This window comes from Pleuronectes platessa, chromosome 1, assembly GCF_947347685.1.
Source record: "Pleuronectes platessa chromosome 1, fPlePla1.1, whole genome shotgun sequence".
NCBI classification, from domain to species: domain Eukaryota; kingdom Metazoa; phylum Chordata; class Actinopteri; order Pleuronectiformes; family Pleuronectidae; genus Pleuronectes; species Pleuronectes platessa.
The window spans coordinates 28,706,540-28,720,980 of NC_070626.1; the positions used below are offsets into that span (position 1 = coordinate 28,706,540).

The 14,441-nt window shown below is 43.4% G+C and overlaps 1 protein-coding gene across 1 annotated transcript in view; it reads left to right on the top strand.

Moving 5' to 3' along the window:
- The first annotated feature begins 8,904 nt into the window (after positions 1 to 8,904).
- kcnq1.1 (potassium voltage-gated channel, KQT-like subfamily, member 1.1) overlaps positions 8,905 to 14,441 on the top strand; it is a 34,724-nt gene continuing 29,187 nt past the window's right edge. Inside the window, exon 1 of the mRNA XM_053426004.1 lies at positions 8,905 to 9,549. Within this exon, the coding sequence (XP_053281979.1) occupies positions 9,203 to 9,549 (347 nt within the window). The 5' untranslated portion in view covers positions 8,905 to 9,202. The remainder of the gene's footprint in view (positions 9,550 to 14,441) is intronic.

Consider the following 14,441-nt stretch of genomic DNA (forward strand, 5'->3'; position numbering starts at 1 on the left):
TCTGTGTTTGCACAGCATTCTTTTTTAGTCTTGATGATCACTCAGAGCGCCTTCCGGTTTTACCATTATCCGTATTCACAGGGTGCATCTACACTTCCATGGGGTTCAGTACGTTGCCCAAGGACACGTTGGCAAATGGAAAAGGGGGAAGCTGGGTTCAAACTGCAGACCTGGTCAGTGGACAACCCACTCTTACTCCTGAGCCACAGGCGCTAAGAGCAGGTAATAATAGAATGCAAGTGTCCAGCAGCGGAGCAGGTCTCTGAAAATGTCAGTGAGGGTCAACTGGACAAGGTAATTGCTAACTGAACTTAACTGCTTCACACGTAGAGCTTGAATAACATTTTGAAACTAACAATTTAGTAGCACTTAAATTGCACTCATAGAGCTTTGTAGTTTTAGTTTTTTTTTTGAAGAAATTGAACTTTCTTGATTCTTGTTGATCTGGGTTTGTACCCTCATGGTTGAATACACTGATTGTAAGTTGCTTTGGATAAAAGCGTCAGCTAAATGAAATGCAATGTAATGTAATGGAACACTTACTTCACATCATATGTGATATGTGTTATTATAAACCATATTGATACTATATATCATTTTATACAATAATATTGTCTTTTGCACACTCTGTCTACATATTCTCACACTCATAGTATATTATATTATCTATTGTATAGTCAAATAGTAAAAACTTATATTTATACCTCTACTATATATCATATCATATTATATCATACTGTTTGTATATTATTTGTATATATAAGTCTATATACACATATTTATACATGTGTACATGTTATTATTATTATTATTTTATTTACTATTATTATATATACTGTTGCTGCCATTATTGTTATTACTATATACTGCTTTTATATTGGTATAATTACTATCATATATAAATATATATTATGTTATATTTATATACTATATATACTGTACTATTTGTATATACTGTCTAACAATAACATTACCAGCATATCATCAGTACTATTACCATCATCTTGCCACTGCACCTTATCTACCTATGTATCTTGTGTTTGTGTTTTTTTTCTTTCTACCTCAATATTTACCCCCCCCCCCCCCCCCCCCCCCCCCTAGAATATATTACTCAAACAGGAGGGAATAGTGCATTAGTAGAGGATTGATACACATGTTGTGCTCCGCTGAGTATTTCAGCAGCAGAATGGTGTTTGTGCTCCTGAGTCAAAATAAACTACAATGCCCATGTTCATCATCATGAAGGAACATCATCCCCGGAGCAATGGAGTGGCTCACTGAAGTGTTCTCATAGTTATTATGGAGCTCTGTGGCACAGGAAATGAGGCTGTAACAGGTTTTTGTTTTCACAGGAAATACTCGTCGGTGGCATCAATTTATTTTTGTTTTTTAGTCTTTTCACTGCATTTGCTGAGAGTAAGAAAAATATAGAATACCCAGAGGCCTATCCTGTAAGCTCAACAAAATTGTCAGCGCCTGGCGACCACTGTATATTCTTATAACCTGTCAATTTCAATGATTTCCTGCTTTTCTGCGGCTGCTCCTCACCCGTGCAGGACCTGCAGCATCACATAAAATCAAATCAGCTGTAACAATATGCTTTCCTGGCGTCCATCGCTCTCACGACAGGATCACAAACACGGGGGGGGCCCTCGCTGCCTCTCCGCAGGCCACACAGCACGGACGGCGTGGGGGGGGGGGGGGGGGGGGAGGGGGGGCCTGGGACCCCGAGGACACCTCAGCAGCAATTACACTTAACTCTTGGCTTCTGAGCGACAAGGAAACTCATTCAGAAATAACCTGTAGCGTGGCGTAATGCTAAGTGCTGAGATCTTTGCCTCAGGCGCCAGTGAGGGAGCCGGGACCAGCACAACAAGCAAGCTGCTATTTTGAAAGGTAAACTGTTTTCTCCTTTGTGGCGCTCCACAAATATGGTAATCGGCTTTCTGAGACATAGCATGCTAACTGGATGAGACAACATCAGCACGGATGACGGGTTTACCACCACTAAGTCTCCAGCTGTGGAATAGATACACGGGCGGCTCCTCGGGTCTGATTTCAAGGGCAGAATGTTGAAACCATCCCCAGTTTGATCCTGTCCACGGACGGGGCTCTGGAGCGGATGGTTGTGTGGAAATATTCACATAATGGACTCGGAAGTCGGTGAATCAATATTTATTGATCCAGCACAGCAATGTTCTTGCCCTTAAAAGTATTCAGATGTTTAGAAAGTCAGACAAAATGCATATGTGCTCATCGTCTTGCAGAAGTTTGAATTAATCACCAAACAACATGCACACAAACTTGGTGAGGACTATAAATATTTCCTCCAACTTTTAAAGAGCTTTCTTTTATTTTAGTGTGATAGTTAATACTGTCTCTGGAGAGTAAAGTCTGGTTCTGGCTGAAATGGCTGCACATTTAAATAAACAAAAACATAAAACATGCCGAAGTGCTGCATGGGAGAGCGCTGCGATGGAAACATCGCCTGGAGCTGCACAAGAAAGAAGTGGATTTGCCTAAAACGGGATTTAAAATGTCTATTACCTCAAATTTAAGAGCATTTAATGAAATGAAATGTGTACCTTGAAAGCATTACAATAGCATAAAGGGTAATTGTTTCTGTTGCTATTCTTAAAAACTGCCCACTATAAAAGAGGCTTCAGTTACCCATCCATCACCTGAGAGGCGGCTTCACCCTGGACCGGATTCAGAGCCTTTCCACTGAGCCGTCCTCCAGTGTGCAGACAAACCCACATTCCATCTGCACACATGATTCCTGATGATACAACAATATCTTTAGTTTCCACACTGATCCTCAGTCTCGCACACACGCCCAATGTGTGTGTGTCTGTGTATGTGTTAATGTCTCTTTTCTTAGATGCTGACTTTTCCCACCTGTCCACTTTACTCCCTCAGGGTGTTTTCCCTTGTGAGTAACTTCCTGCACAGCTGGTGCTCCTCACATACACCATTTGAATAAACTTTATTTGTACAACACCCATCATACGAGCAAAGCAGATCAAAGTGCTGTAAAGACAATATAGATAAAGATAAACAAACATGCTAATATAAATAAAAACATGTAATTCATATAAGAGAACAGATTTTAAGTAGCATAGGAACATGCTAAGATGACATTTAAAGGAAAGGAAAGAAAATTGAATCTGAAAATACATAAAAAGAGAAAAGATCAAACTCAAGTTAAAGGCTGAAGTAATGTTTACATCTTTCTATTAAAGAGGTTTACTGAACTAGCTTTTTTGATATCTAGCAGCAATCTAACAAATAACACACAATACTAGCACATAATTAGAACAAATACATGCGATATATCAGTAAAGAGGTTGATTAATTATAAGATAATGTGAAGTAATTGTATTCCACTCACGTATCCTTACCAATTTTCCAAATAAATACTTCACTGAAGACAAAATGCATCAGAACAGAGATTTATCTTTATTCCCATCTCCTCCCAACTCGTCCCATTTCACGCCAGCGGAGAATCTTAAAGGTGAATTACAACCGGAGTGAAAATAATCTTTAGTGAACCTGCTCCACCGTAAAGTCGGGACGGATAAAGACTTTAAAGTGACTGAGGTGTAATTAACAGCCCTTTGTTGAATCTGCTCCTCGAAGTATCTTCTGTAAATCGCGGTGATGAGGTGTAATGTGTCAAGTTGAGATGTTAATTGGCAGCAATGGTAAATATTCAGTGTGTTTTTCCACTTGTTCATTCAGCACAGCATCGTGTTCTTGTTCGCTCATTTCCTGTGGGAAGGGGATCCTGTGGTTTGAGGGTAACGCTCCGTGATACAACAAATCACATAGTTGGAAGAACTTTATCAATTTAAAATCTTTGTCTTAAAATGACCTCACATGCTTTTCCGTGGCCTACAAACATCTGATTGGTCAATTACTTCTCTTAAAACAAGAGTTTCTTTATGACCCTTTCATTTCAAATTCTCTCCCTTATTGAATCAGATGACTGGGAGTATCAAATCCGATTGTGCCAGGATCTCTCAGCCAATCAAGTCCTTTAAATCTCACTGTCAGCTGTCATTTCAGTGATTTGATGAGCCCCTCCTCCTCCTGCCCAATAACCTCCAGTCTTTAAATCCAGAGCCCTGGGGAAACGTTCGAAAAAAATCCTAATAATCTCCTCTCCCAGTCACCCTCCCAGTTACGATCCCAGTGGAAAACATCATAAGGTCACGAAGATATGTGAGGGAGAGGCCATGAGGAGTTAGGAGCTAGGAAAGGAAAGGAGAACCACGATGCAGAGGAAACCTTCACTTACCCTCAGCGTTTGTTTTTAAACCAACTTTATTCATAATAGAAGATACACAGTCTGAATGGTGCTCTGTGCTGAAGGCTGTGAGCCGAGTGAAGTTTCCAAAACAGGATGACACATCCAGAGAGTAGATGGTTTTAGTTCACACTGAGGAAAACATCACATACTCACAGAAATGGAAAAACAAAATGGATTTGAGTGAAAATAATAATGAGACAAACACGACTGAAAGGTTGAAATGAGACAATAATCTGAGGATTATAAGAAAACCTCACATGGGTGGAGAAAGGAAATACAAAATCAGGGGATTGAGGCCAACGCTTAAATACTATATAATAAAATAAATATAAATACTTCTGAAAAAACACAATGGACTATTCGAATGCAGCCCTGGTGGATTCCAGCTGAGTCCACTTATCATCTCGTTAAGATCTTCAGCATCTCTCCATCCCATCAACCACCACCAGTGTCAGGAGCCAGACGACTGGTTCCCTACACTACACACAACTTCCCCCTTGTTTGTATCACCACCTTTTCTCCTCTTGTTGTGCTCACATTTTTCCTTTAACCACCTGGTACCTCCAGCGACTGAACGGGTCCGGTAAGAAGATTTTATGATAATTGCATCTGTGCAGCCGTTTGGGACTGAAATGCATGAATGGACTCTAGTTTATATCGTGCTTTTCTTACTCTTAATGGACGCTCCAGCTGCTTCACAGCACAAGTCACACCGATCCATTCCTACGGGGCTTCTATAGGCAGCACTTTTCCCATCAAACATCATTCACACACATTGAAATTCACAAGAAATCACTTCGGTGAGCACGGCCGTCACTGAATTTCCACCTTGATCAAACAAAAACAACTGTTTTGATTCCAAGCGATTGGCTGCAAATCGTAAAAGAAACACAAATAACAGGAAACAGGTGTATTTTTCCCGTGTTGATCATTTGAATCAAGCCAAGGTTGTTCACCAACTATGTTCTTGTCACCTCGAGATGAGAGCTTCATGACCGTTGACTGTTTGTTCTGCCTTCAAGTGCTGCACATGGACTGAGGGTTGCATGAGAAGCCTCCGTCCTTCAGATGCAGGTGAAAGCCGGGGACTCTTTTCACTCGCCTGCATTCACAGAAACCTGTTTGGAAGAGGACAGCCTTGTCATACTTGGTCAAAAAACACATGTTTCAAAGGATTTGCAGCCGCTGAACTGGGCCACAGTGAATAAAACGCACACCAGCATCGACTCGGTGACGCACCCCCCCGGAGACTCTTCATCATTATTAATTGAGTTACACCACAGGATGCAGAGAAGCCCATCCTCGCACATTAAACTCCGAGCTTTGATTAGCAGAGTCTTTACATGAACCGGCTCAGACACTCATGTAGGAAAGGCCGTCGCGGGACAGCTCTCCTTCCCTTAAATATCTTTATGCTACTCTTAAACATGGGAGACTGATTTCTACAGACTGGCCTGATCGTGTGGACAGAGCCTGTTTGGGACGGCTGTCTGTGGGCGTCGCCTGCAGAGACGCTTCCGCCTGATGAAACAGCCTCCGGGCTCAAAGCTGTGATTTATGAAGATGAATGTGCTTAACCGTTAACATTACTCCTGTAATGCTTTCTTTCCGTGCACACTGCTACTTCCATTTTAATCAATTAATTAAAATGGGATGTTGTTGATTTTGTTCAGTTTGTTTTTTTCTGCACCGTTCAAACTAAATCATGAGTTGCTGCTGTGTCAGCTGAGGCTCAGACAGAAAAAAAAGAGACTCTCTTAATCTCATCTGGATCAGCCGAGGTAAATAATGGTTAATAAAAGCTCCTGCTTCATGTGCCCTGGTGGGGGGGTGCTTTTCCTCTTCCTTATTGCAACAGTTGACACCAGAGGCCCATAGCTTTCTGACTGCCCCCTGGTGTCCACTTCAGTAGGTGGCTGCTTCATCCTGCCAGGGCGCAGTCGTTCGGGCGAAGCTGCTCGTTTGCATGTGGTTTAAAATGCAGAGCAACAATCGCTGGTGGGAGGAGAAAGTAGAAAGGATGATGCAGCATGAATGTTGCAGAGTATAGAATTGTCAACAGACTTATAATAGCTGTCTGGAGTAATAAAGAGGTACATTGAAGATGAATAACAAATCATCTTCTGGGTAACATCAATAAACCATAGTGGATTCAGACTCCGGTCCAGTCCTTCATAGTGATGAGCTCTCAGAGATATGAGATCAATGTGTGTGACATTAAAGGGGGCTGCAATCAACTGTTATTTTCATTATCTGTAATTATCCCTGACAATCAGGATGTGTTCTTTTCACTCCTGTCTCTGTGTTGGTTTGCGTCTCAGCAGGATTACTCAGGAATCACAGAATGGCTTGCCACGAAACTTGGTGCAGGTCCGGGTCCAGTCTCTTGTGTCTTTTAACATTTTCACAACTTTCCCAGGAGATAATTAAGGGGAGTAATATCTATGGCTGTGTTATTTGCTGTGGCTTGATTGAATCTAAGGGGACTGTTGGGCCTTGGTGGAGTTTTGTGCTCCGCTGCCTGACACATTAACTATTTAATCAATGGATCTTTTGGGAAATAACATACCAGAAAGTAGTGCAGGTGAAATGACATGAGTGTCCTCAGGAAACCATGCGGCTGCAAGTTTTATGATTTTGATTGTGAGATAAATGGATTTATTTAATGTTTCTTGACACAAATAAAAGAATTCAACTGAAAAATGCATTTCAGAAAGCTTTTCTTTGACCACAAAAGGTTTTGGTGCTGGAGAAACTTGATATTTTCCGCCTTGTTTTGTTTAACCCCAAACGTGTTCAGTTTGCTACCATAGAAAACCTAAGGCCTGATCACAACTTTTATTTTCGTCTAAAACCAGAATAGCAGATGTGAAACACCTGAGTCCACGGTCAACCTTTGCTTCTTGTACATTTGTTTCATAAAACCAATCTGAGATTCAGATCAACTCCAAACATCCACATTACTTCATTTCCTTCACACTGTCAAATAGCAGCATGTCTGACCTTCGTGACCTCTGCGCGTCCTGGTGGTAACAGCCCGAGCCGGTTAGAGTCCTGTTTAATATCTACCTGGCAACAGATCCTGTCATCACATGGTCGCTACTTGACTCCTTATAAAACCTGCTGCAGTGAACTTGTTTCCTGCTCCTTGCACAAGCTCGGCCAAGGTCAGCGCAGGAAAAAAAAAGAAAAAGAATCCTCAGGGTAACCTTGTCAAACTAAGCTCCATGTGTCCCCAGAGTTTCTTTAGATTAGACTAACTCCAGGGCTGGTGACGTTACTTTCAAACTATAATTAATCACCCGTAAGTCAGGGAACGGTTTTATGGAAATTTCAAGCTGTAATATCTTTTTTGACTTTTGCTCTGGTATGTAATAATGGCATATGATCTATATTTCATCACTTAGTCAGAGGTTTTTAATGTTCTGAACAGTTCAGAGGAGGGAAATAGCAGAATTGAACTGTAACTGAATGTGTTTGGACCGTGGGAGGAAGCAGACGCACGCAGACACGTGAAGAACATGCAAACTCCACAAATACAGACCTCAGGTAAACCAGGATTCAACCTACTCACTGTGCGGTGCTAACCAGAGACTAACATCTGAATCTCATCTCATTCAAAAGGAGGCCATTTACTTCTGCGCCAACGAATTCAGCCAATGAGCACATGTTCTGGAGATAATAATCTTTTTTGAATAATAAATGGATGCATGCACAACAATGCAACAATTAAAAATTAAAGATATGTTCAAAATACATGGCTAATTATGCACGTGTTTCCGTATAAAAAGGAGGTTTGTGTGCATGTGTGTTCAGATGTACTGCACCGAGGCCAAGATGGTGAAAACAGTAAATCTACTAATGAGAATGTTTCTCTCACAATAGAAGAGTAATAATATACCTATATAATATACACTGCAAGTATTTCTCATATATACAAATTTCACTTTAAAGCCCAAACCTTTCATTTCAACCACATACAAACCTGTTAACACATATAATTACAGAGCTTTAATGAGCATAATTATATAACTGAAGATGATAACCTTAAAAAGCTGCATACTGCAATACTGTACTATCTTATGCAATACTATAATATATGATATGACATGGTATCGATGATACTATACTGTACAATACTATAAGATACTATACTGTGCTGTACTGTACTTTACGGTGCTATACTTTACTATAGGAAAATTCGATAATGTACCATATACGATACTATACTAACGATATGACATGGTACTATAAGATACAATATGATACAATACTCTACTGGATACTGTACTTTACTGCACTCTAGAATACGATACTACTATACTATAAGATACTATTAATTCATTAAGAGTAAATGAAACACTTAAATACTTTGTGCTGTAATATACTAGCATAGTTTAGTGTAGTATAGTGTATATTGAAAACTTCAGTTGTGTTTACATGTTTACAATTATGTTGTGTGATTATTAATAATTAAGTGGAAAAGTCAAAGGTGTGTGTTTTATCTACACGCAGATCTGATTCTTGGATGAGGCTCAGGAGCAGATCTCAGGTCTGAAGACAGTGAGACGTGTGAGCAGCTGGCGGCTGACAGACGCAGCGCCCACAGCTCTCCAACCTGATAAGTGCTCTGACGGACGCAGGGGACATCCAGTCAGGACTGAGACTCGCCACATCCTCAGCAGCCCGGAGAGCAGTAAAGTGAAATTAAAGAAACACCATCCTGGAGATCTAGAGCAGTAATAACACGCCCTATGTTGTGGTTTTACGCGCCCTGGTGCGCAACAGAAGGGAAGCGCACATGAGCGCACATGGACGTGTAAGTCAGTCACCGCGAAAAATAACTGAGAAAAAGTTGAGCCACCGACAGGACAGGAGCGGGAGGTCATCATGTCGGATCCCGCCCCCTGTCCGGGGAACGCACGGAGGTCTTCTGCGCTGGCACGTGGGACCAGACCACCGGACCTGGAGCTGCTGGAGACCACGTTTAACGAGCCGGGGACACTGGCGGGCGAGGGCACGTTTCGATTCAAAATGCCAGGGGACGATAACACCCCCAGTGAGGCACCCCCCATCCACCTGCACCCCTACCACTCCCACCCTCGGATGTCTATGCGGATGTCGGTGTACAGCACCGGGATCCGACCGCCCGTCACCCGCGCCTACATCCAGGGACGAGTGTACAACTTTCTGGAAAGGCCGTCTGGCTGGAAATGCTTCGTGTACCACTTCAGTGTGTGAGTGTTTTCATTTTCATAATCATCCTGATCCATGGGGCATTAAAGGATATAATTGCAACTCTAAGATCCTAATTAAACAGGGAGTTAATTGCGCATGTAGAGCCTTGAAGCGCTCCCTCCAAAGAACCGCTAATCCTGTGAATTTGAGACAGATGCTGCACAGATACCGCTGCACAGCTGGGTGTCCCTCCACGAGTATTATAGGGATATTTGAGTCCAGTCACAGCAGATTATTAAAAAAAAATGACATATAATCCATCACAGACAGAATCTGAGACAAAGAAAGTTGGAGCACGAAAGGATCTTTTATCACCGAGCAATTAAAGTCCCGGAGCAGGTCTGTGTTCTGAGCTCAGCGAGGACTGTAGCAACAGAACTTTTAAACTAATCCAACCTGACAGGGAGGGTTTAAGAATACTTCTCCTTCCTGACAGTGTGACAGGCGGGTGAGGCTACCTGCTGCTGAAGGGAAATCAAACCTAAATAAAATAGTGTGTTATCTGATGAAGCACCAGTTCCGTAGAGAGGAACCCATGAGGCTTTTCGGCGTCCAGCTGAGAGACCAGTGGATCCAGACTGGTCAGGAATGTGGGATGTGATCTCCCAGCTCACCCCCTGTCCCCACTTGCTGCCACTGATAGCAGGCAGCTAAACTTGGCAGTGAGCGTGTGCTGTGGAGGAGGTAGCTGCCACCCGGTGACCCCGCCGTGTCGGGGGGGGACACAGGGGGAAGCGCCGGCTGTCGGAGCAGGTTAGAGTCTCTGGGACTCGAAGGGAGCGTGAGGCAACACAGGGCAACTCACATACATTAGTATAACTGAACCATACACAGTAGCAGGGCAGTGAGTGGCTGCTTCGATCCCAGTTTCTGTTTAGGCATCAATATTTTTGAATGTTATATTTACCAACCAGCAAGATGAGACACTTTTTCTTCTCTAGATACTGATTTTAAGAAAGTTAAAGAAACGTCAACACAAACGTACATATTCAAAATAAGCCACGTAGGTCAAAGTTCACCGAAGTTGAACTCAGGTTGGACGTGAGCGGAAGGTGAAGGTCCGCCACTGACACATTTGTGTTTGTGTGACTGGGCCGTCACTGTGAATGGGGCGACGTCAGGGCCCGATCACACACACACAAACACACAAATGTGAACCAAATATTGTGGGTCAAAGTTCACCGAGGAGGAAATCCACACGATAGCTTGAAAGACCACCGAACCAGTCGTCCAGCGTCGGGGTCAAACGTCCCTTTCGTTGACATGTATGATGGCGATCCTTTGTAAAAACTGTTTTCATAAACAAATCCTTCAGTTTGTCACTTTCATCTGTGATGGTTTGAAGAAACACAAAGATCCATGCTCGAAAACCCTGTTACCCACGGCTGAGCGAGCACATGCAAATGGTGAAAGTCAAACAAAGCGGATCTTCAGACATCAAGTCGGCCGAAAAACCAGCCAGGAAATTGCTTCCACTAAGACAGAGCCGTCCTCCAATGTGTCTGTTGTGTGTGAGGGCTTCACGTGAATGGGAGACAGAGCTAATATTCACAGGACTGAAGTTTTTATGTGATCGTAATCTTTACCGACAAAAGACGACAGGAAGCTCGACACTGAAATCCAATCAGAAACTTTACAGAACAAACGCCCGGCGCTGTGTTCATTCACTCCAGAGTTATAGTTTAGTTAAATTTCATTAGGTTTGCTTAAATTTCTACTGTGTCTCACAAAACTCTCCATACTAGCGGGTGTTTGTCGGGAGAGCACGTTACCATGATGTCTCTAATGGTGCCTCTGGTTCCTCGGGGTCAGTTCAGTACTTTGCTTTGTTTGAGTGGGAGAGAATCAGTTAGGGACAAGCTCGGCCTTATCACTGACCCAGAGCTCCAACGTCAGAGTCTTATCAGAGGTACCCTTGTGTGTGAGTGTATTTGCACATGCCTATGTGTGTCAGCTTGTGTGTGTTTCTGTGTGTGTGTGTGTGTGTGTGGTGATACAGAGACTTCCCAAGTTTGTTTAATTATTGTAAAATGGCAGCAATGGTTAATTTCCCTGAATAAAAGAACAAGGCTTTGTACAATTAATAAAGCAATCCCCCACGCTCTCTTGATTAGCACTTTGGAATGAAAGAGCATTTCTCCATGTTTGTTATTGTTTGCTGGCTTAGCACCACTCGCTTGTTGTGAGTCTGCACGGGGCTGCAGCTTAGCAGTAAACGCACAATTTTTAGTGTGGAACAGCATGGCTGCCTCCCACCTGCTGGCTGCAGACGAGTCGACCGGGAAGGTTAAGAGAAAACCCCCCCCCGAATCGGATGGTGCTTCTCAGAGCCCATGTTATGTCAAACAGTATCAAGCTGCAGGAAGTAAAGACCGACATAATTCTAATGATTTAAGAAGCAGGGGTAAGAGTTCACACCTGGTTATTCTTTTTCAATTTGAGCAACATCTCCGACTCGAGCTGTTTGTGCTCTATCCTATATTTTACAAAGTGTGGTGGGGGGGGGGGGAATAAATCTGCGCTTTTATCTTTTTTTTCCCGTCTTCCACACTCCTGCCTCGCTTCAAACATATTTCATTTGAGTCTGTTTTGCAAAAAAGCACAGGAGCGGAGGTTCCTACCGGAGCAGAGAGACAAGGTCACTCGCTGTTTACCTCCTTTTATCTCTGCGCTATTAACCCTGCGTGCACCACGGTTCTGGCTCAGGCCGTGTGTCCGAGTCTCAAACAGAAGGGGGGGGGGCTCCGGCCTTTTGTTTTATCTTCCATCGCCGAATTCATCTCCTCGTGTCTTCCCCTGTCTTTCATCACCTGACAGCACATTAAGCCCCTGATCAGAATAAAGGACGCTGGTGGTCCCACACAGGAGATCTGATGGTGTCACCGCTCACTCTCATCCCGGGCTCGGCTTTGTCTTTCCACTCGCTGCACAACACACTGCGAGTGAGCGGCTCCATCAATAATAGATAGGAGCGACGCTTTGAGCTTTCTGTTTGGAGTTCAGTGGTGCCTATGTAGCCCGAGCCAATGTGTTATTATTTTGTCTGTTGCCTCACCGAGCCCCGACCGGTGCCAGACAGTGACACAGGGCCGCTGTTATCTATAGGCCCCTGGAAAGTGAAGCGGGGGGGTGAATTACGAGGGAGCCACTGACGAGCCAGATAGTCTCAGATGGATTAAACGTGAAGCAGAAGCGTGCGCTCAGCAAACTGACTCCGTGTTTTATTGGCGTCTAGAATGCTCTGAAATAATTTAAGCAGAGCATCACTGACAAATTACAAGCGTTAGCGTGGCGTGTGGGAAGTTTGATGTTTGTTCCCGTTTTCCTTTGATCCTCTCTCAAGCCGCTTGTGTCCCATTTGAGCAGGAGATTTTAGGAAGCGTCCTCACCTGTGACCCGCTGTGCTCCGCTCAACAGACAAATGGGTGCTTACTTGGTTGTGATGTCGTTTTGCAGGAGAACACAACTACAGAGTCATTAGTGCAGCGCTGTGTTGTCGACTTGTTCTGTTCTCTCAGACAGGACCAGCTGCTTTGTTAGCTTCGCTGCACACCAGCCCGTCTTCTCTGAGAGGGTCTCTACCTCGCTGCTTTATCTGTGTTGACGTGTGTCGTGCACGTTCTAGTCCGCGTGTGTGTGTGTGTGTGTGTGTTAGTTTAAAAGGGGGTATTTGGATTCCTGGCTAGTCTTCAATAAACTGGAGCTGCAGCGTGTGGTGATAAGGGCGTCCGTGGTGCAAACACAGACTGGAAACCAGAACTCCCCGTGCACATAGTTTCCATCGAGTCGGCTCATATGGGCACGAGACGGCGCTTGTTTAGTTGTGTCTGCAAAACAGTTTGAAACGATATCAGCGAGACGATTGTGGAGCAAAACGCTTCCACCAGCACAGGTCGAGATAGGTCTCTTCTCTACTGGGTTTCTTCAATGTCACAGTTCCACCGGATCAACATGAAATTTGGTTCAGATCAGGGACTGTAAAAGTAGATCGAGGTCAAGTCTCCACTTCCTGAAGCCAAATTATCCTGGATATGGGCGGGGCCGTCTTGGTGACATCATTTGGTGTCTGCTTCACAGGCCAATCACTAGTCAATCTCAGTTTATAGCATCAAATATCAACTTCCAAAGTTATCAGAAACCTGAGCACCTGAACTTACATCAGTGTGATAACTACTACTTTTTGTAAACATGTACTTTTACTTTTAGTAGTTATTGTCCCATCCCTTAACATGGAGGAGGCAGGAAGAGATATGTCTCTTCCCTACTGGGTTTCTTCAATGTCACAGTTCCACCGGATCAACATGAAATTTGGTTCAGATCAGGGACTGTAAAAGTAGATTGAGGTCACGTCTCCACTTTCTGAAGCCAAATTATCCTGGATATGGGCGGGGCCGTCTTGGTGACATCATTTGGCGTCTGCATCACAGGCCAATCACTAGTCAATCTCAGTATATAGCATCAAATATCAAAACCAGACTTATCAGAAATCTGAACATACATCAGTGTGATAACAACTACTTTTTGTTGACATGTACTTCTACTTTTGAAAGTGGTGCTTGTCCCATCCCTTAACATGGAGGAGGCAGGAAGAGATATGTCACTTCCATCCTGGGTTTCTTCAATGTCACAGTTCCCCTGGATCAACATGAAATTTGGTTCAGATCAGGGACTGTAAAAGTAGATTGAGGTCACGTCTCCACTTCCTGAAGCCAAATTATCCTGGATATGGGCGGGGCCGTCTTGGTGACATCATTTGTCGTCTGCGTCACAGGCCAATCACTAGTCAATCTCAGCTTATAGCATCAAATATCAAAACCAGACTTATCAGAAATCTGAACTTACATCAGTGTGATAACTACTACTTTTTGTCGACATGTACTTTTACTTTTTA